Source organism: Macaca nemestrina, chromosome 20 (assembly GCF_043159975.1).
Source record: "Macaca nemestrina isolate mMacNem1 chromosome 20, mMacNem.hap1, whole genome shotgun sequence".
In the NCBI taxonomy this organism is placed as follows: domain Eukaryota; kingdom Metazoa; phylum Chordata; class Mammalia; order Primates; family Cercopithecidae; genus Macaca; species Macaca nemestrina.
Window position 1 is genome coordinate 3099654 of NC_092144.1, and position 21842 is coordinate 3121495.

At 55.6% G+C, this 21842-nt stretch overlaps 1 protein-coding gene across 1 annotated transcript; it reads left to right on the forward strand.

Annotated features, from left to right (window-relative positions):
* Positions 1-15221: 15221 nt before the first annotated feature.
* LOC105485510 (high mobility group 20B) lies at positions 15222-21401 on the forward strand. Its single transcript, XM_011747896.2, has 10 exons — positions 15222-15285; positions 15581-15636; positions 15979-16087; positions 16669-16872; positions 17832-17952; positions 18537-18583; positions 18848-18920; positions 19222-19437; positions 20273-20405; positions 20818-21401. Exons 2-10 carry the CDS (start codon positions 15599-15601, stop codon positions 20828-20830), a joined length of 954 nt encoding a protein of 317 aa, XP_011746198.1. The 5' UTR covers positions 15222-15285; positions 15581-15598; the 3' UTR covers positions 20831-21401.
* Positions 21402-21842: the final 441 nt, after the last annotated feature.

The following is a 21842-nucleotide window of genomic DNA, read 5'->3' on the forward strand; positions in this document are numbered from 1 at the left end:
ATAACAAGAGTGAAACGCCGTCTCAGAAAAAAAAAAGAAAGAAAGAAAAAAAAAGAAACGGTCTTGCTCTGTGGTCCAGGCTGCAGTGCATTGGTGCAATCATGGCTCACTGCAGCCTCCATCTTCAGGGCTCAAGTAATCCTCCTCCTGTTTCAGCCTCCTGGGTAGCTGGGACTACAGTCATGCGTCACCACATGTGGCTAATTTTTGTATTTTTAATTTTGGAGAGACGGAGTCTCACTATGATGCTTAGGCTGACCTCAAACTCCTGGTCTCAAGCAAGCCTCCCACCCTGGGCTCCAGAAGCTCTGGGATTACAGTAGACATGAGCCTCTGCATCAGACAGGTCTCCAGCAGTTTTCTTTTCTTTTCTTTTTGTTCTCTTTCTTTCTTTTCCTTCCTTCCGTCCTTCCTTCCCTTTCTTTCTCTCTCTTTCTCTTTTTCTTTTTGAGATGGAGTCTCCCTCTGTCACCCAGGTTGGAGTGCTGTGATGCGATCTCAGCTCACTGCAGCCTCCGCCTCCCGAGTTCAAGCGATTCTCCCACCTCAGCCTCCCCAGCAGCTGGAACTACGGGCACCCACCACCACGCCTGGCTAATTTTTGTATTTTTAGTAGAGATGGGGGTTTCACCATATTGGCCAGGCTGGTCTCGATCTCCTGACCTCAAGTGACACACGCGCCTCGGCCTCCCAAGTGTTGGGATTACAGTCATGAGCCACCGTGCCCGACCTACAGCAGTATCTTTAGACCTTGAAGTCTGAGTGAGGTATGATTGTACCACTGCACTCCAACCTGGGCAACAGCAAGACCCCAACTCCAAAACAAAACAAAACAAAACAAAAGGTCCTTGCAGTCTGGAACGGGAATCGTTGGATCCATACTTGGTTCCACTGATTCTCAAGGCTTGTGTTTTTTGTTTTGTTTTTATTTTGTTTTGTTTTGAGACAGAGTCTCACTCTATCTCCCAGGCTGGAGTGCAGTGGCGTGATCTCAGCTCACTGCAACCTCTGCTTCCTGGGTTCAAGAGATTCTCCTTCCTCAGCCTCCCGAGTAGCTAGGATTATAGGCGCCCGCCACCACACCCGGCTAATTTTTGTATTTTTGATAGAGACAGAGTTTCACCATGTTGGCCAGGCTGGTCTCAAACTCCTGACCTCAGGTGATCCTCCCGCCTCGGCCTCCCAAAGTGCTGGGATTAGCCTGAGCCACTGCACCCAGCCTTGGACAAGTCTTTTAACCTCTTGGAGCCTGGGTCTCCCCTGATCTAGAACAGGTACAAGAATTACATAACTGGCCTGGCACAGTGGCTCATGCCTGTAATCCCAGAACTTTGGTAGGCCGAGTTGAGAGGATTGCTTGATCCCAGGAGTCCAAGACCAGCCTGGGCAATGTGCTGAGACCCTATCTCTACAAAAAAATTTTAAAAATTAGGCCAGGTGCGGTGGCTCAAGCCTGTAATCCCAACATTTTAGGAGGCCAAGGTGGGCAGATCACTTGAGACCAGGAGTTTGAGACCAGCCTGCCCAACATGGTGAAAACCCATCTCTACTAAAAATACAAAATTAGCCGGGCATGGTGGCTGTGCCTATAATCCCAGTTACTCGGGAGGCTGAGGCAGGAGAATCACTTGAACCCGGGAGGGCTGAGGTTGCAGTAAGCGAAGATTGCGCCGCTGCACTCCAGCCTGGGCGACAGAGTGAAGCTCCGTCTCAAAAACCAAACCAAGGCCAGGCGCGGTAGCTCATGCCTGTAATCTCAGCACTTTGGGAGGCCAAGGCGGGTGGATTACGAGGTCAGGAGACCGAGACCACGGTGAAACCCTGTCTCTACTAAAAATAAAAAAATTAGCTGGGCGCGGTGGTGGGCACCTGTAGTCCCAGCTACTTGGGAGGCTGAGGCAGGAGAATGGCATGAACCCAGGAGGCGGAGTTGGCAGTGAGCCGAGATCGTACCACTGCACTCCAGCCTGGGTGACAGAGTGAGACTCCGTCTCAAAGAAAAAAAAAAAAAAAAACCCAAGGCTCAAACAGCCAAGGGGTCCACAGCCCCGGCCACCCACGCTGATGCAGGTCACAAACTGTTTTCTGTTTTATGAAAACCAGACTGAAAAGGGGTGAGAGAGGTAAAGGAGGTCAAGAGACAGAACCTAGAAAGGAAGGAGGAGAGATAAGAGGCAGACGACTCGGGGAGATAAAGGCATGAGGAGAGATAAGAACCCCAATTCCTTCCTCTCTTCGTGGCATGTTGCCCCTTAGAGTCCTCCTGGCACGTTCCCCTTTAGTCCTCTGAAGAAAATGAAAAAATGGATTTTTGAAGTATTAGCCTAGGGACCGGGGGCCCTGGCTCCCACCTGTAATCCCAGCACTTTGGGAGGCCCAGGTGGTTTTTGTTTTTTTAAGACAGAGTCTTGCTTTGTCACCTAGGCTGGAGTGCAGTAGCGCAGTCTCTGCTCACTGCGACCTCTGCCTCCTGGGTTCAAGCAATTCTGTGTCAGCCTCCCGAGTAGCTGGGATTACAGGCGCGCCCGCCACCACCCCCAGATGATTTTTGTATATTTAGTAGAGATGGGGTTTCACCATGTTGGCCAGGCTGGTTTCAAACTCCTGACCTTAAGTGATCTGCCCGCCACAGCCTCCCAAAGTGCTGGGATTAGAGCCGTGAGCCACTGCGCCTGGCCACCCAAAGTATTTTTATTTTTTGTTTGTTTATTTGAGATGGAGTCTTGCTCTGTCCCCCAGGCTGGAATGCAGTGGCGCAATCTCAGCTCACTGCAACCTCTGCCTCCCAGGTTCATGCCATTCTCCTGCCTCAGCCTCCTGAGTAGCTGGGACTACAGGCGTCTGCCACCACGCCCGGCTTTTTTTTTTTTTTTTTTGAGACGGTGTCTCACTCTTTAGCCCAGGCTGGAGTGCAGTGGCGTGATCTTGGCTCACAGCAACCTCTGCCCTCCAAGTTCAAGTGATTCTCCTGCCTCAGCCTCCCGAGTAGCTGGGATTATAGGTGCCTGCCACCGCGCCTGGCTAATTTTTTGTATTTTTAGTAGAGATGGGGTTTCACCATCTTGGCCAGGCTGGTCTTGAACTCCTGACCTCATGATCCACCCGCCTTGGCCTCCCAAAGTGCTGGGATTACAGGCGTGAGCCACCGCACCCAGCTAATTTTTTGTATTTTTAGCCGAGACGGGGTTTCACCTTGTTAGCCAGGATGTTCTCGATCTCCTGACCTCATGATCCGCCCTCCTTGGCCTCCCACAGTGCTGGGATTACAGGCGTGAGCCACCACGCCCGGCCTCACTCAAAGTATTTTTAAATTTTTTGTAGAGATGAGGCCTCATCATTTTGCCTAGGCTGGTCCCGACCACCTGGCTTCAAGTGGTCCTCCCAGCTCAGCCTCCCAGTGTTGGGATTATAGCCATGAGCCTCAGCACCCGGCCTCTGTTTTGTCCCTGGAAGCCAGCTCATATTTCCTAGCCCTGACTTTGTGGAGTGAGCAGGAACTAGGTCTGACCTTGTGCTGAGGAGCCCCAAAGATTCTGAAGCCCCCGGTTTTGAGGGGAGACAAGGATGACCCCTCCCAGTTCTCCTCATCAGGGACAGGGCTGGAGGAGTCAGACCAAGAAGTGTGGTTACATGGCGGGTCAGGAGTTGGGACATTACCCTGAGGTCACGAGGGAGCCATGGTAGGGGTTACAGGGAGGGTGGGGCTGAGATTTAAAAGTCCAGTGGGAGATGAGCAGCTTCTTCCAAACGAAGGCTTCAGCTGCGTGCGTGGGGAAGCCACAGGAGATGACATGCCTCAACAAGAGTGGGGGTTGGACGTGGGGGTAAAGATCAGAGAAGGCCCTGTCTAGAGATGTCAGGAAGGCATGATGAAAGCTCAGGCCCTCGGGGTAGGACAGAGGAGTCAGGAGAGATCCTCATAGCCTTTGATGTCCCCAGCCCCTCACCAGCAGCCCCCTGACGCCAAGCCTGCATCCCCCCTCCCCTGGCCGGAGATCGGATGTCCTGATGGCCGCAGTCCAGCCGCCGGGTGGAGTGGAGAACGTTAAGTACCGGAGGCTTCCTTGATCTTCTGTGACCCAGGCCTGGGATGACAGAGGCGGGGGGCAGCGAGGGTTCCTGAGGCTGCACTGAAACTTCCTTAGATCTGAGGGTGGCCATGGTGAAGGCGGGGGAGCGGGGGAGCAAAGCCAGGATCGTATCTAGGCAGTCCCTGACAAGCCAGCAAACTTCAGTTGCCCTCTCCATAAAATGGGGGTGAGAGTAACCGAATCAAATAGAATTTGATTCAACCACACAACTTGGCCAGGTGCGGTGGCTCACGCCTGTAATCCCAGCACTTAGGAAGGCTGGGGCGGTCAGATGGCTTGGACCCAGGAGTTCAAGACCAGACTGGGCAACATAGGGCAACCCTATCTCTACAAAAATAATGATAAAAATAAATAAAAATATATTTTAGGCCTAGTGCGGTGGCTCACCCCTGTAATCCTAGCACTTTGGGAGGCCGAGGCAGGCAGATCACCTGAGGTCAGGACTTCGAGACCAGCCTGGGCAACATAGTGAGACCTCAATTCTACCAAAATACAATTAATTAGCTGGGTGTGGTGACACGAGCTTGTAGTCCCAGTTACTCAGGAGGCTGAGGCAGGAGAATGGCATCAACCCGGGAGGCAGAGCTTGCAGTGAGCCAAGATCGCGCCACTGCACTCCAGCCTGGGCAACAAGAGCGAGACTCTGTCTCAAAAAAAAAAAAAAAAAAAAGGAAAGAAAAGAAGGAAGAAAAGGAAGGGAGGGAGGGAGGGAGGGAGGGAGGGAGGGAGACAGCTAGGCACGGTGGCTCATGCTTGTAATCCCAGCACTTTGGGAGGCCAAGGCAGGTGGATCGCAAGGTCAGGAGTTGGAGACCAGCCTGACCAACATGGTGAAACCCCGTCTCTACTAAAAATAGAAAAATTAGCTGGACATGCTGGCGCGCACCTGTAATCCCAGCTACTTAGGAGGCTGAGACAGGAGAATCGCTTGAACCTGGGAGGTGGAGGTTGCAGTGAGCTGAGATCATGCCACTGCACTCCAGCCTGGGCGATAGAGCAAGACTCCATCTCAAAAAAAAAACAAAGAAAAGGCCGGGCGCGGTGGCTCACGCCTGTAATCCCAGCACTTTGGGAGGCCGAGGCGGGCGGATCACGAGGTCAGGAGATGGAGATCACAGTGAAACCCCGTCTCTACTAAAAATACAAAAAATTAGCCGGGCGTGGTGGCGGGCGCCTGTAGTCCCAGCTACTCGGGAGGCTGAGCCAGGAGAATGGCGTGAACCCGGGAGGTGGAGCTTGCAGTGAGCCGAGATCGCGCCACTGCACTCCAGCCTGGGCGACAGAACTAGACTCCGTCTCCAAAAATAAAAGAAAAGAAAGAAAAGAAAGGAATCTGTCCTTCCTTCCTTCCCTCCCCACCTTTTTTTTGAGACAAGGTCTCACTCTGTCGCCCAGGTTGGAGTGCAGTGGCACAATCTCTGGTCACCACAACCTCTGCCCCCCAGGTTCAGGCGATTCTCCTGCCTCCGCCTCCCAAGTAGCTGTGATTACAGGTGGCGACCACCACACCCAACTAACTTTTTTTTTTTTTTTTGAGATGGAGTGTGGGTCCATCACCCAGTCTGGAGTGTAATGGCAAGACCTCAGCTCACTGCAAGCTCCACCTCCCAGTTCAAGTGATTCTCCTGCCTCAGCCTGCCGAGTAGCTGGGATTAAGGCATGAGCCACCACGCCCGGCTAATTTTTTGTATTTTTAGTAGAGACAGGCGTTTCTCCACGTTGGTCAGGCTGTTCTCGAATCCCTGACCTCATGATCTGCCTGCCTCGGGCTCCCAAAGCACTGGGATGACAGGCGTGAGGCACTGCGCCTGGCCTCTTCAGTCAGTCTTTGCGTGACTCAGTCTTCGCCAGGCCCCGCCTGGCCTTGGGTCCTGTTCAGTACCTAGTTTCCCATTGCCAGAAGGAGCGCGTTCTGTGAGTCTTGTGATTTATGTTTTCACATTGATGCTGGTCAGTCCTCGTGCTGAGAGCAAAACAGGGAGGAGCTGTAACGAAGCGCGGTGACCTCCTGGCACGGCAGGGCCTGGAACTCGGGGGTTTTTGTTGTTGCTGTTGTGTTTTGAGTCGGACAGTTGCTCTGTCGCCCAGGCAGGAGTGCACTGGTGCGATCTCAGCTCACTGCAACCTCCATCTCCGGGGTTCAAGCAATGCTCCTTCCTCAGCCTCCCGAGTAGCTGGGATTACAGGCGCCTGCCACTACACCTGACTAAGTTTTTTGTATTTTTAGTGGAGATGGGGTTTCCCCATGTTGGCCAGGCTGGTCTCGAACTCCTGACCTCAGGTGATACCCCGCCTAGGCCTCCCGAAGTGCTGGGATTCCAGGCGAGAGCCACTGTGCCTGACCAACCTCGGTCCTTCTGATGTTTGGGACCGTATCATTTTTTGTGGTGGGGGCTGTGTAGGATCTCTGGCCTCAACCACGTAGATGCCAGTAGATCCCCCCGAGTCTGACAACGAAAAATCTCTCTAGACATTGCTAGGTATTCCCTGGCGTGACAGAAATGGCCCCGGATGAGAACCACTGAGCTAGAGTGTTTTCTGTAACACGTATTCGATTCTCCCTGGACAATCCCAGCCAGCAACCTCATAAAGGTAGACAAAGCAATTATCCCACTTAACAGATGGAGAAACTGAGGCACAGAGGTTTAGTAAATTGCCCAAGTCCCACAGTTGGGGCTCAGATTGCTTCCTTGAGTTCCTGAGGCTCAGTAGCAGTGGGGTGCCCCCTCCTCAGAGGCCTGAGACCCCTGTCCCATCAGCCCTGTGTTCTGAGCCCTGGGGCCAGGGGCCGCTGGGGGCAGTAGCTCTCAGCTTCCCTATCGCCTTCTCAGCTTTCCAGCAACTGTTTAAGCAATGCCCTGTATTAAATTCCCTCTATAAAAAGCCCCAGGAGGTTTGAGATTGTCCATGACCTGGGAGAACCAAGTACACCCTGACTGTCCCTGGGTGGTGCAGAAAAGTCCAACCATCCATGTTGATTAATATCTATTGAAAATTTAAGACCGGGGCGCGGTGGCTCACGCCTGTAATCCCAGCACTTTGGGAGGCCGAGGAGGGCGGATCACGAGATCAGGAGATCGAAACCATCCTGGCTAACACGGTGAAACCCCGTCTCTACTAAAAATACAAAACATTAGCCGGGCGCGGTGGCGGGCGCCTGTAGTCCCAGCTACTCGGGAGGCTGAGGCAGGAGAATGGTGTGAACCCGGGAGGCGGAGTTTGCAGTGAGCCGAGATCGCACCACTGCACTCAAGCCTGGGCAACAGAGCAAGACTCCATCTCAAAAAAAAAAAAAAAGAAAAAAAAGAAAAAAAAATTTAATGGGGGCATGTAATCCCAGTACTGTGGGAGGCTGAGGCAGGAGGATTGCATGAGGCCAGGAGTTTGAGACCAGACTGACCAACATGGCAAAACCTCATCTCTACTAAAAGTACAAAAATTAGTCTCGCACAGTGAGTTGTGCCTGTAATCCTGGCTACTCTGAAGGCTGAGGCAGATGAATCACTTGAACACAGGCAATGGAGGCTGTAGTGAGCCGAGATTGCACCACCACACTCTAGCCTGGGAGGTGGGCAACAGAGCAAGACCCCATCTGTACAAAAATTAAAATAATCAGCCAGGTGTGGCGGTGCACACCTGTGGTCCCAATGGCTCGAGAGACTGAAGCAGGAGAATCGCTTGAGCCCAGGAGTTCGAGGTTGCAGTGAGCTGAGATCCCACGACTACACTCCAGCCTGGGTGATACAGCGAGAAAAAAACAAAGACCAAAGACCCTTTATCTGAGAGATATTATTGAGTAAACAGAACTGGCTGCAGTTGAAGCTTACAGCATGAAGGCACTGGTATCATATACAGTGGAATAGGACCTCACGTTTGTTTGCTTACTTTCATTAATTTTTTTTTTTTTTTTAGAGACAGGGTCTCACTATGTTGTCCAGGCTGACCTCAAATTCCTGGGTTCAAGCAGTCCTCCTGCCTCAGCCTCCCACAGTGCTGGGGATTACAGGTGTGAGCCACTGCACCTGGCCAGGTCCTCACTTTATTTTTATTTTTTTGAGACAATGTCTCGCCATGTCGCCCAGGCTGGAGTGTAGTGGCTCAGTCTTGACTCACTGAAACCTCTGCCTCCCGGGTTCAAGCAATTCTTGTGCCGCAGCTTCCCGAGTAGCTGGAGCTACACGTGTGCACCACCACACGTGGCTCATTTTTGTTTTTTTTTTTTGTTTTTTTTTTTGTTTTTTTTTTTTTTGAGACGGAGTCTCACTATGTCGCCCAGGGTGGAGTGCAGTGGCCGGATCTCAGCTCACTGCAAGCTCCGCCTCCCGGGTTTTTACGCCATTCTCCTGCCTCAGCCTCCCGAGTAGCCGGGACTACAGGCGCCCACCACCTCGCCCGGCTAGTTTTTTGTATTTTTTAGTAGAGACGGGGTTTCACTGTGTTAGCCAGGATGGTCTCGAACTCCTGACCTCGTGATCCCCCCGTCTCGGCCTCCCAAAGTGCTGGGATTACAGGCTTGAGCCACCGCGCCCGGCCCATTTTTGTATTTTTAGTACAGACAGGGTTTTGCCATGTTGGCCAGACTCTTCTTGAAATCCTGACCTCAGGTGACCTGCCCACTTTGGCCTCCCAAAGCGCTGAGATTACAAGCGGGAGCTACCACACCCAGCCTATATTTGTATTTATTTATTTATTTAATATTTTTTCAGAGGGAGTCTTGCTCTGTCACCCAGGCTGGAGTGCAGTGGCGTGACCTCAGCTCACTGCAACCTCCATCTCTGGGTTCAAGTGATTCTCCTGCTTCAGCCTTCTGAGTAGCTGGGACTACATACCCAGCTAATTTTTGTGTTTTTAGTAGGGACAGGGTTTCTCCATGTTGGCCAGGCTGGTGTTGAACTCCTGACCTCCAGTGATTCACCCACCTCGGCCTCCCACAGTGCTGAGATTACAGACATGAGCCACCGCACCCGGCCCACATCTTTAATAGGAATACACACACGTGTACGTGTGTAGGCATGTGCTGTGGGTGGAATCACATCCCCACAGAATGCACAGGTTGCTGTCCTAATCCCCAAGTCCTCAGAATGTGACCGTATTTAGAAAAAGGTCATTGCAGATGTAATGAGTGATATCATGAGGGTGGGTCCTGGCCCAGTATGACTGGTGTCCTTATCAAAAGAGGAAATTTGGGTAGACACGCACAAAGGGAGAACCCTATGCGAAGATGCAGGCAGACCTCGAGGTGTCACTCCTACAAGACAAAAAACGCCCAGGATTGCTGGACGATGCCAGGAACTGGGAGATGCCAGGGACAGATTCTCCCCTCTGCCCTCAGAAGGACCCCACCCTACCCACGCCTTTCTCTTGGACTTCTGGCCTCCAGAACTGTGAAACAATACATTTCTCTTGTGTAAGCCCCTCAGTTTGTCGTAATTATTACTGCATCCCCAGCAAAACAATGCAGTGTGGTGTATCTGTGTGTGGCTAGGAAAAATTTAAAAAGAAATGCGGCAGCCGGGCGCGGTGGCTCACGCCTGTAATCCCAGCACTTTGGGAGGCCGAGACGGGGGGATCACGAGGTCAGGAGATCGAGACCATCCTGGCTAACACGGTGAAACCCCGTCTCTACTAAAAATACAAAAAACTAGCCGGGCGTGGTGGCGGGCGCCTGTGGTCCCAGCTACTCGGGAGGCTGAGGCAGGAGAATGGCGGGAACCCGGGAGGCGGAGCTTGCAGTGAGCTGAGGTCCGGCCACTGCACTCCAACCCGGGTGACAGAGCGAGACTCCGTCTCAAAAAAAAAAAAAAAAAAAAGAAATGCGGCCAGGTGCAGTGGCTCACACCTGTAATCTAGTACCTTGGGAGGCGGAGACAGGCGGCCACCTGAGGTCAGGAGTTCGAGACCAGCCTGGCCAACATAGTGAAACCCTGTCTCTACTAAAAAAAAAAAAAAAAAAAATTAGCCAAACGTGGTGGTGAGTGCCTGTAATCCCAGCTATTTGGGAGGCTGAGGCAGAAGAATCGCTTGAACCCAGGAGGCAGAGGTCGCAGTGAGCCGAGATCGTGCCACTGCACTCCAGCCTGGGCGACAAGAATGAAACTCCGTCTCAAAAAACAAACAAACAAAAACAAGAAACAAACATAAAATGATATGCCTTTCGGCTATGATTGCTGTTCACTAAGGGCTAGGATTGAGAGAACTTTATGTTCCTAAGAAAAACAGATCTATAACTTGGGGGCAAACCAGATGGGCTTTTTCAAAGAGTTAAGAAGGATGTAATGTTAAATAGTATAAATTATTATTATTATTATTATTTATTTATTTATTTATTTACTTTTTGAGACAGAGTCTCGCTCTGTTGCCCAGGCTGGAGTGCAGCGGCACGATCTCGGCTCACGGCAAGCTCTGCCTCCCAGGTTCATGCCATTCTCCCGCCTCAGCCTCCCGAGTAGCTGGGACTATAGGCACCCACCACCACGCCCGGCTAATTTTTTTGTATTTTTAGTAGAGACGGGTTTTCACCGTGTTAGTCAGGATGGTCTCGATCTCCTGACCTCGTGATCCACCCACCTTGGCCTCCCAAAGTTCTGGGATTACAGGCATGAGCCACTGCACCCAGTCTATTATTATTTTTTGAGATGGAGTCTCGCTCTGTCGCCCAGGCTGGAGTGCAGTGGGGCGATCTCAGCTCACTGCAACCTCCACTTCCCGGGTTCAAGCCATCCTCCTGCCTCAGCCTACTGAGTAGCTGGGACTACAGGCACCCGCCACCACGGCCGGCTCATTTTTGTATTTTTAGTGGAGACGGGGCTTCACCATGTTGACCAGGCTGGTCCCGAACTCCTGACCTCAAGTGATCTGTCTGCCTCAGCCTCCCAAAGTGCTAGGATTACAGGCGTGAGCCACCGCGCCCGGCCCAAATAGTATAAATTATATGTCACTTGTGACAGAATGGGCGTGCACAGTTTGCAGGAACTAGACTGAATACCATGCAGTCTGGACTTAAGTTACTTTCTTTCTTTTCTAGAAAATATTCCTGCGGGCCGGGCGCGGTGGCTCAAGCCTGTAATCCCAGCACTTTGGGAGGCCGAGACGGGCGGATCACGAGGTCAGGAGATCGAGACCATCCTGGGTAACACGGTGAAACCCCGTCTCTACTAAAAATACAAAAAACTAGCCGGGCGAGGTGGCGGAAGCCTGTAGTCCCAGCTACTCGGGAGGCTGAGGCAGGAGAATGGCGTGAACCCGGGAGGCGGAGCTTGCAGTGAGCTGAGATCCGGCCACTGCACTCCAGCCCGGGCTACAGAGCGAGACTCCGTCTCAAAAAAAAAAAAAAAAAAAAGAAAATATTCCTGTGACAAGGTGTTTTTGTTGATGCCAAGAAACTCCAAACTGCTTTCAAAACCAACCTGAAAACTCTTCTTCTTTTTTGTTTTTTTGTTTTTGAGATAGGGTCTCGTTCTGTTACCCAGGCGGGAGTGCAGTGGCTCAGTCATAGCTCACTGCAGTCTCTACCTCCTGGGCTCAAGTGATCCTCCCACCTTGGCCTCCTGAGTAGCTGGGACCACAGGCAGCAGCCACCACGCCCAGCCAATTTTTAAATTACTTGTAGAGATGGGATCTCGCTACGTTGCCGAGGCTGGTCTGGAACTCCCGACCTCAAAGTGATCCTCCTGCCTCAGCCTCCCAAAGTGCTGGGATTACAGGTGGGAGCCACCACACCTGCACAAATTTAATTATACATTTAAAAATAACTAATAGAGGCTGGACATGGTGGCTCAAAAAAAAAATCCACCTCAAAAAAAAAAAAAAACTAATAGAAGGCTGGACATGATGACTCATGCCTGTAATCCCAGCACCTTGGGAGGCTGAGGCGGGTGGATCACTTGAGGTCGGGAGTTGGAAACCAGCCTGGCCAACATGATGAAACCCCGTCTCCACTAAAAATACAAAAAAATTAGCCTGTTTTGGTGGCGGGTGCCTGTAATCCCAGCTACTCGGGAGGCTGAGGCAGGAGAATCCCTTGAACCTGGGAGGCGGAGGTTGCAATGAGCCTAGATCGTGTCACTACACCCCAGCCTGGATGACAGAGTGAGACTCTGTCAAAATAAAAACAAAAACAAACAAACAAAAAACCTAATAGAAAGGTGGTTCATGCCTGTAATCCCAGCTACTTGGGAGGCCGAGGGAGGAGGATCATTGAACCTGGGAGGCAGAGGTTTCAGTGAGCCAAGATCATGCCACCGCACTCCAGCCTTGGCAACAGAGCAAGACTCCATCTCAAAATAAACAAAATAAAAAGGCTGCCTGGTGACTCACGCCTGTAATCCCAGCACTTTGGGAGGCCGAGGCGGGTGGATCACGAGATCAGGAGATTGAGACCATCCTGGCTAATGTGGCAAAACCCCATCTCTACTAAAAAATAGAAAAAATTAGCCAAGCGTGGTGGCGGCCGCCTGTAGTCCCAGCTAATCCGGAGGTTGAGGCAGGAGAATGGCATGAACCTGGGAGGTGGAGCTTGCAGTGAGCCGAGATCGCATCACTGCACTGGTGACAGAGCGAGACTCAGTCTCAAAAAATAATAATAAATAAAATAAAATAAATAAACAAATAAATGTACCATTAATTTGTTATTGACTATGGCCGTGAGGGGTGACTCCGCGCCCGGCCTCACCTGCACTATTTTTAAGTGAGCAGAGAGACACAGGGGAGGCCTGGGAGGTCAGACAGCTGATTAAGCAACAGAGCCAGGTCTGGCGTGTGGAACCGTCTAGATACCAGGGCCAGCTCCCCTTCCTCAGCCCCAGGCTGCATCTTACGACAACGGGCTTATTGAGACTTAACTCACATATAATGCACCCATTTAGAGCATACAATTCCATTGCTTGTAGTATATTTCCAGAGTCATGCAGCCATCACTGAAATCAAATTGTAAAATACTTTCATCCCCAAATGAAAACCGCATCCCTCTCAACAGTCATTCCCTACCCACTGGCACCCATGTGTCCCCCTCCTGTCTCTGTGGATGGGCCTGTCCTGAACATTTTGATCACACACTGTGTGGTCTTTTGTGTCTGGCTTCTCTCACTGCGCGTGATGTCTTCAAGGTACATCCATGCTGTGACCCGTGTCAGAGACTCGCTACTTTTTTTTTATGGCTGCTAATATTCTTTTCCTTTTTTTTTTTTTTTTTTGAGACGGAATCTTGCTCTGTTGCCCAGGCTGGAGTGGAGTGGCACGATCTCGGCTCACTGCAAGCTCTGCCCCCTGGGTTCATGCCATTCTCCTGCCTCAGCCTCCCGAGGAGCTGGGACTACAGGCACCCACCACCACGCCTGGCTAATTTTTTGTATTTTTAGTAGAGACGGGGTTTCACCATGTTAGCCAGGATGGTCTCGATCTCCTGACCTCGTGATCCACCCGCCTCGGCCTCCCAAAGTGCTAGGACTACAGGCGTGAGCCACCGTGCCCGGCTTGTATTTTTAATAGAGCTGGGTTTTCACCATGTTGGCCAGGTTGGTCTCGAACTCCTGACCTCAAGTGATCCGCCTGCCTCCCAAAGTGCTGGGATTACTGGTGTGAGCCACCGCACCCAGCCTATGGCCGATAATATTCTGTTGTAAGGATATATCACGTCATTGATCCATGCATTGTTAGCGGACATTTGAGTTGCTTTCACTTTTTGGCTATTATGAATCACGCTGTTATGGGCACTTGTGTACACGCTTTTGTTTGAACACCTGTTTTCAGTTGTCTGGAGTATATTCCTAGGAGTGAACTGCTGAATTGCATGGTGATTCCACATTTATTTAACCCTTTGAGGAAATGCCAGTCTGTTTTCCAAAGCAGCTGACTGCATCTGCCTCCTAGACATTTGAACAATTCAATGAATGTGTATTGAACACCCACCATGGTCACTGCTGTGAACCAAACAGGCAGGCCAGAGAGGAAACCGACTTACGGAGAAAAAAAAAAAAAAAAATCAGAGGCGAGGGCCTGGCTGAGCAGGTGACATTTGAGCGGACTTGAGGAAGAGGAAGGGGGCTGGGCGCGGTGGCTCACACCTGTAATCCCAGCACTTTGGGAGGCCGAGGCAGGTGGATCACGAGGTCAGGAGTTTAAGACCAGCCTGGCCAAGATGGTGAAACCCTGTCTCTACTAAAAATACAAAAATTAGCCAGGCGTGGTGGCAGGCGTGTGTAATCCCAGCTACTCGGGAGGTTGAGGCAGAGAATTGCTTGAACCCGGGAGGCAGAGGTTGCAGTGTGCCGAGATCGAGCCACTGCACTCCAGCCTAGGCGACGGAGCAAGACTCCGTCTCAAAAAAAAAAAAAAAAAAAAGAGGAAGTGAGCAGCCCCCAACTTGGGTCTGATCCCCCAGAGCGGAGCATCCTGACCCAACTTCACCAGGTCCTTGCAACCTCCCTTTACCACCATCTTTCCCCAAATACTTCCAGCCTAGCTCCCAACCCCACCCCCTGCCTGACCCACACCCCGTTCTCAGCTTCGCAGCATCCCAGCCTCTATGCCCTGGACATCGTGCGATGTCCCCATTGCACAGGAGGGAAAGCCCAGATCCCACTGGGAAAGCCGCCCCTGTGGCCAGAAGCCCTCGGATCCGGATGTCGGGGGTTCTAAACTGAATAAATAAATAGGAAACGTCTCCGATAGGTTTTGCAGGATGTTAAGAACAGGTCCCACCTTGTCCTAGGGCTGGGGGCTGCCTCACAGGAACTTAACCCTAGCACCTCCGTCCCCATGGCAACCGGGGCGGGGCCCGACCCGGATCCGCCGGTCTCGCCATCCGGCAGCTGCTGGGAGTATCGCCCTCAGAGCGGGAGGAGGAGTCGGCGCCTCACCTACTGGCCCTTTAAGAGGCTCCGCCCGGCAAGTCCGCCACGCGCTCCCGATTGGTCCCGAGCGCGGCCGAGCGCAGCCGAACTTGACGCACCGCCCGCCGCCTTCCTTACCAACCTCCCACGCGGCTCAGCAGCCTCCCCAGCCAATCGCCGGTCGGCGCGCCGATCGGTATCTGCATGGGCACGCCCCGGGGGAAGGCCTCACCCAATGGGACCGTTCGCCGAGGCCTCATTAGCATGCCGGGGGCGGGGAGGGGCGGGGCAGTCGGCGGGGGTGGGCTGCGGGCGGTTGGTTGGAGCGTCGCGCAGTCGGGAGGTCCGGGAAAGTTTCTTTGGAGGTGAAAACAGCCGCGGAACTCCGGGCCCTGCGAGGGGGCGGGGGTGCGGGGGTCCCAGGGCCGGGCCGGGGTCTTTCCTGGGCCGGAGGGAACCGGCCCAGGCCTCCCGGGGGGCAATCGCCCAACAAAGGATTCTTGGGGCGCCCGCCCTCGAGGACTTCCCCGCCCCCGGATCCGGCCCCCCCAGCGCTCCGGGCCCGGCATCCCGGGGCTCTCCATCACGGGATACCCCAGTTCGCGGTCCGCCATCAATCAGCCCAGGCGCTACTCAACTCCGCCCGCGTCCGTGTTCCAGGTCCGGCCCGGAGCAGCCATGTCCCACGGCCCCAAGCAGCCCGGCGCGGCCGCCGCGTGAGTGCACCGATTCCCTCCCCACGCCCTCGCTACCTTCCCGGCTGCAGCCCTAGCTCCTGAACCCCCACCCCAGTCACCCCGGCCGGGGTCTCGACCGCCCCCAACCTGGGTCAGGGGGCTTCTCCATCCAATCCTGCATACCCCACCTCGGCCTCCAGCCCCTCCCAGGAGCCCCGCTTGTCCCACCTTCCGCGGATACTGACCCCATCAGACCCTGCTTCCTCGGGCTCGTGCACTCTCGCAGCAGCCCCGTCGTCGGGGGTCTAAAAGCCTTGGGGTAGGCGTTTGGGGGAGGGGAGGCTCTAGGGACGGGGCTGACCTCTGTATCCTTGGCTCCAGGCCGGCGGGCGGCAAGGCTCCGGGCCAGCATGGGGGCTTCGTGGTGGCTGTCAAGCAAGAGCGCGGCGAGGGTCCACGCGCCGGCGAGAAGGGGTCCCACGAGGAGGAGGTGAGAGTCCCTGCGCTGAGCTGGGGGAGGCCCCGGGCTGCGGCCCCAGCCTTGAAGTCCCGCCCCAGGCTGGATTTGAATTGCTTGTGGCTCCGCCCACAGCCCAGATTTTCCTCCGGAAGCTGAGACCCCGCCCCGTGCGAGCTGCCACGCCCCTGACAGGTCCTCTGCCTCCCTAAGTCCAGGCCCCGCCCACCACACAATGCCAGCTCTGCCCACTCTAAGGTCCCGCCCACTTCCACTCCTTGGGGGCGGCACCCTCCCCATGGTCCTGTGGGCCCTTTCTCCAAGAAGCCACGCCCACCAAGCAGAGGCCACGCCTACAATCTAAGTAAACACCACCCCTGTGCTCAAACCTCGGCCCATAGTCTCTGGGATCCCCTCATCCCTGGCCAGGGACCCCTCTAAACCACCGTGTCCTGACTCCCGACTGGGCCCTACCTCCATCTCTTCCGGGTTCTTCCTCCCAACTAGGCCCCGCCCCATCCCCGCCCATACAGCATTAGGCCCCGCCCATGCCCCTCTGAGCCCCGCCCCAGTACGCCAGGCCCCCCTCCCAACGACGCAGCCCGGTTCTGCAGCCGGTGAAGAAACGCGGCTGGCCCAAGGGCAAGAAGCGGAAGAAGATTCTGCCGAATGGGCCCAAGGCACCGGTCACAGGCTACGTGCGCTTCCTGAACGAGCGGCGCGAGCAGATCCGCACGCGCCACCCGGATCTGCCCTTTCCCGAGATCACCAAGATGTTGGGCGCCGAGTGGAGCAAGCTGCAGCCAACGGAGAAGCAGGTGAGCGGGGCGCTGAGCAGGGCCGGCGGACCCCCGTACTACCAGTAGCCCCGACCCCCAAAGGATTCCACGTGCAGGGCTTTTCCTTCTGCCTGGTGAAATGCCCACCCATGACCAGTTTTTGTGTGTGTGTGTGTGTGTTTGTGTGTGTGTGTGTGAGATGGAGTCTTGCTCTGTTGCCCAGGCTGGAGTGCAGTGTCGCGATCTCGGCTCACTGCAACCTCCACCTCCCGGGTTCAAGCAGTTCTCCTGTCTCAGCCTCCCAAGTAGCTGGGATTACAGGCGCCAGCCACCACGCCCTGCTAACTTTTGTATTTTTAGTAGAAATGGAGTTTCGCCATGTTGGCCAGGCTGGTCTCGAACTCTTGACCTCAAATGATCTGCCCACCTCAGTCTCCCAAAGTACTGATATTACAGGCATTAGCCACCATGGCCAGCCCATGACCAGCTTTTGGGGGCGCGGCTAGCAAGAGGCAAGACAGATCGAAAACTGGGTGACCAACAAAGATATGTCTAAGAAGTCAGGATAAGGCCTGGATTTTTTGTGAAATCTGATTTTCATATACTGTTAGTTTAAAAATTGCAAAAACATCACGGAAATGTAACAAAACCACCACCGCTTTGCACCCCTGTAAGTGAAATTTCAAAGAGAAAAACGGGTGCAGGAGGGAGTCTAGGTATCCACATACCCTGGAGGTTGGGTGCCTGCCCATGACTCTGGCGCCCAGGAGTGTCTTGTCAGGGCGGGAGTTGGGGATGAGCCTGGGGCATGGGAAGTGATGTGGGAGCTCAGAGGTCCTTGAGCAACAGGCTGAGGAGCCGGTTCTGTCTGTCTGGAGGGAATAGGGAACTATGGAAGGTTCAGGAGAGGGGAGGGTGCTGTGAAAGCTGAGTGATGAAGACTGGGTCCTGGCGTTAGAGGCTTCCCCTGCCTCAGGTCTTTTGGTGCTGTTCCCTAGCGGTACCTGGATGAGGCCGAGAGAGAGAAGCAGCAGTACATGAAGGAGCTGCGGGCCTACCAGCAGTCGGAAGCCTATAAGATGTGCACGGAGAAGATCCAGGAGAAGAAGATCAAGAAAGGTGGGAGGGGTCAGGCGCGGTGGCTCACGCCTGTAATCCCAGCACTTTGGGAGGCCGAGGTGGGTGGATCATCTGAGGTCAGGAGTTCAAGACCAGCCTGGCCAACATGGTGAAACCCCCCCCCCCGCCACTACTAAAAATACAAAAATTAGCTGGGTGTGGTGGCGGGTGCCTGTAATCCCAGCTACTCGGGAGGCTAAGGCAGAGAATTGCTTGAACCCGGGAGGCAGAGGTTGCAGTGAGCCAAGATGACTGCACTCTAGCCTGGGCGACAGGGCAAGACTCCGTCTCAAAAAAAAAAAAAAGTGAGAAGGGCCGGTGCGAGCAATTGGGGTTCTGCTCTGTGGGGTGCGACCTCTGCCCAGGCAGGGCCTCGGCTCCATGGGGCACAGTCCCGTGGGATGGGCGGGGAAAAGATACATAACCAGAGTGAAGGGGGCTCACTCGCTACAGCGATGGGGGATGCCCAGACGCGGGGGACTCAGGTGGGGAGCTGGAGCCGGCTGAGCAGCACTAACCTAGGGTGCAGGGCATGGTCCCTGGAGGCCTGGGAGGCTGACTCTGCCCTTCCCCTCCCCCGCCAGAAGACTCAGGCTCTGGGCTCATGAACACCCTCCTGAATGGACACAAGGTAAGCGACCTTCCTCTTCTCAAAGCACCTGCGGGAGAAAGGTCTGTAGGCTTCCAGAACCCTGAGCGAGAGCTCCGGGGAGAAAGCGATCGCCACACGCCCAGATGTGTGCAAGCAGGGGCGGTACCACTGCACCGTGGGGACGCTATTGGTGGCACTCCCACCCGGGGTGCCCCAGGAGACCCTCCTAGGCTTGGGACACACCCAGAAAGCGTGGCTGCCCCCTACCACCAGCAAAATTGCCACTTTGTCCCTTCCTGTTAGGGTGGGGACTGCGATGGCTTCTCCACCTTCGATGTTCCCATCTTCACTGAAGAGTTCTTGGACCAAAACAAAGGTGAGCGTTAACTGCGGTCCTGATGCGAACTCCGTGGAAGTGGGTAGTGGAGCGGAGCGTGGGCCAAGAGGGCCCCAAGGCTGGAGGAGACGGTTCGGGAGGTTTCCTATGAGCTCCCAGGTGCGCGCCGTCGCCCTAGCAGCTGATGTGGAGCAGGAGGCAGACGGCGCAGTGAGGGAAGCCCAGTGAGGGAAGCCCAGTGAGGGAAGCCCAGGCAAGGGGCACGTCCCTGGCAAAAGCCCGGCGGTGGGGGAGAGGGGAGGCGCAGGCTCTGACCCCGCTCCCCCTATGCCCGGCGCAGCGCGCGAGGCGGAGCTTCGGCGTTTGCGGAAGATGAACGTGGCCTTCGAGGAGCAGAACGCGGTGCTGCAGAGGCACACGCAGAGCATGAGCAGCGCGCGCGAGCGTCTGGAGCAGGAGCTGGCGCTGGAGGAGCGGAGGACGCTGGCGCTGCAGCAGCAGCTCCAGGCCGTGCGCCAGGCGCTCACCGCCAGCTTCGCCTCACTGCCGGTGCCGGGTGCGGGCCCCGCCCCCATCTCCCAGTCCCGCCCGGGTCACCGAGCCCCGCCTCCTCCCCCCTTCCGCAGTCACCTGGCCCCGTCTATTGCCCCGCCCAGACATCGCACACACACAACCCCCCCAGCTCCGCCCCCTTCCCCATCCCCGCACCCCTACTCCATTACTCCGTCTGGTTCTTCCCAGACCACCCCCGAGCTCCGCTCCGCGCCCCATTACTCAACCCTGTCCCTGGCCTCCCCCACACCGACCGCGTCTCCCTGCCACGACCTCTCCCGACCTGTCCCCGCTGAATCGCCGACTCCCGCGAGCACCTGATCCCCTCCTCCCGCAGCCCCTTTGTGTCCCTGCCTCGGAGGTTCCGGGCACCGCTTCCTACCGGCCCCACCCTCGCTAGCCCCTCTCCCTCGCCAGCCCCCGACCAGCCTGAGCACTGACCCGGCCTCCCCGCTCGCCTCGCCACACCACGTCCCCACCTCCCCACGCCCCCATCACCCATCCCTCCCCACGCTCTGACCATTGAGCACCCCCTCGCCCCCCAGTCCCGTCCCACGCGACCCCAGCCCCCCAGTGTCATCCCCACTTCCCCGACCCCGTTCCCTCCATCCGTGACTGTCCTCAGCGACCCTGGACGCCCGCCTCCCCACCCTGCCCCTGTCCCCGCCATCCTCCAGGCCCGGCTGACCTTAGCCCACCCTGCGCCCCTCCTGCGCTGGCCCGGTCCTGAGCTCCGAGCGCCCGCGCAACCCGCCCTGAGTCACCCCCTACCTCTGCCCCTGGAGCCCCCGCCCGCGACTCCCCGGCACCCTTGCCTCACCCACTCACCTGTCCCCCAGGCACGGGCGAAACGCCCACGCTGGGAACTCTGGACTTCTACATGGCCCGGCTGCACGGAGCTATCGAGCGCGACCCTGCGCAGCACGAGAAGCTCATCGTCCGCATCAAGGAAATCCTGGCCCAGGTCGCCAGGTGTGTGCCGGGCGAGGCGGGGCGGGGCCGGGATTCTGGCCCCAGGTGTGTCCGCCCTGCGGTTCCCCAGCTCCGCGGGGGCTGCCGGGTGGGGCTCCACAGCATGATCTTACTAGGAGACCACCTCCCGGGGGATCGCCCTGCGGTCGCCCCATGCACCAGTGCTGGGATGGTCGGGGATGTTCTCTCAGACCCCCCGAGCCGGCAGGACCCACTCGGGGGCACCAGAACTTCCCCACAGCTTCTCAGGGTGGATCCCAGTGCCCGGGTTAGATGGGTTCAACGCCTATACCCCAACCCTGGCATCTGTTGGAGCAGCTGATGGGCCATGGCCTCTGGGGTTCCCCAGGGCCGGGGTGGGGGCCAGAGATGATGAGGGTCTCATCCCAGGCCCTCTGCTCTCTCGTTTCAGCGAGCACCTGTGAGGAGTGGGCGGGCCCACGATGCAGAGGAGAAGCTGTGGGCGCGGCCCTGCCCCACCCCACCCCGTGGAGGAGAGGCTGGGGGTCCACCCTTTGGGGCCTGGTCCCATCTTGCACCTTGGGGGCTCCAGCCCCCCTAAAATTAAATTTCTGCAGCATCCCTTTAGCTTTCAGTCTCCCAAGACCCCTGAACCCAGAAAAAGCACTCGCTGCGCGCTACACCCAGAAGAACCGCACAGCCGCAGGTGCCCCTCCTCGGAGGACAGCCACACGCTATACTGGCTCTCCACTGGCTCTCCAGGCCACCCCCGGGACGCAGGGCAGACGAAACCCACCCCTAGCACACAGCAGGACCCCCCAAATTACTCACTATAGGGGGTCTGTGCCATAGGCCACACAGAGCTACCTTGTGGGGACTTACCGGGGGTGTCCCCCGCATGCCTGTACCCCAGATGAGTAGGGGCCGGCCTTGCCCATCCTGCCCTCCTCCGGCCAAGGGACCCTGGTGGGGTGGTCCCTTCCCACTGCTGGATCCGGACTTTTTAAATAAAAACAAGTAAAATTTGTGTTTTAAGCTTGTGAGTGTGTAAGGTTGTTTGGGGTGATGTGGAGGCTTCAGAAGGTGTAGCCTGGGCCCCCATGACATCCCTGCTGGGGGCGCCAGGCCTGCTCTCTTACCTCTAGCAGAGCCTCAGAGTTTCTCGGATAGGGAGGCAGGAGCCCAAACTTGCCCGGGTCCGAAGAGCAAGTCAATGGCAGGGCAGGCGTCTCCATCCCTCCCCACCTGAAGTTGTGTACTGTGGGCTCAGCACACATCGGGGACTTGAAGCACAGGGGACAGTCACGGCTGCTCAGTTCATCCTTCAACTTGTGTCCGCACGGGGGTTCAAGTCCACTTTGTAGCACACTGACTTTGGGTGGGCCACGGTTTTGTTTATTGTGTAAAATACACAACATAAACCTTACCATTATAGCCATTTTGTTTATTTATTAGAGACACGATCTCGCTCTGCCA

What these genes read in the sequence shown, in the direction of transcription:
- LOC105485510 (XM_011747896.2), top strand. Translation starts at nt 15,599, where the DNA reads ATGTCCCACGGCCCCAAGCAGCCCGGCGCGGCCGCCGC. An exon ending in GGAGAAGAAGATCAAGAAAG is followed by an intron (nt 17,953 to 18,536) that starts GTGGGAGGGGTC and finishes CTCCCCCGCCAG; the next exon opens with AAGACTCAGGCTCTGGGCTC. An exon ending in CGCCTCACTGCCGGTGCCGG is followed by an intron (nt 19,438 to 20,272) that starts GTGCGGGCCCCG and finishes CCTGTCCCCCAG; the next exon opens with GCACGGGCGAAACGCCCACG.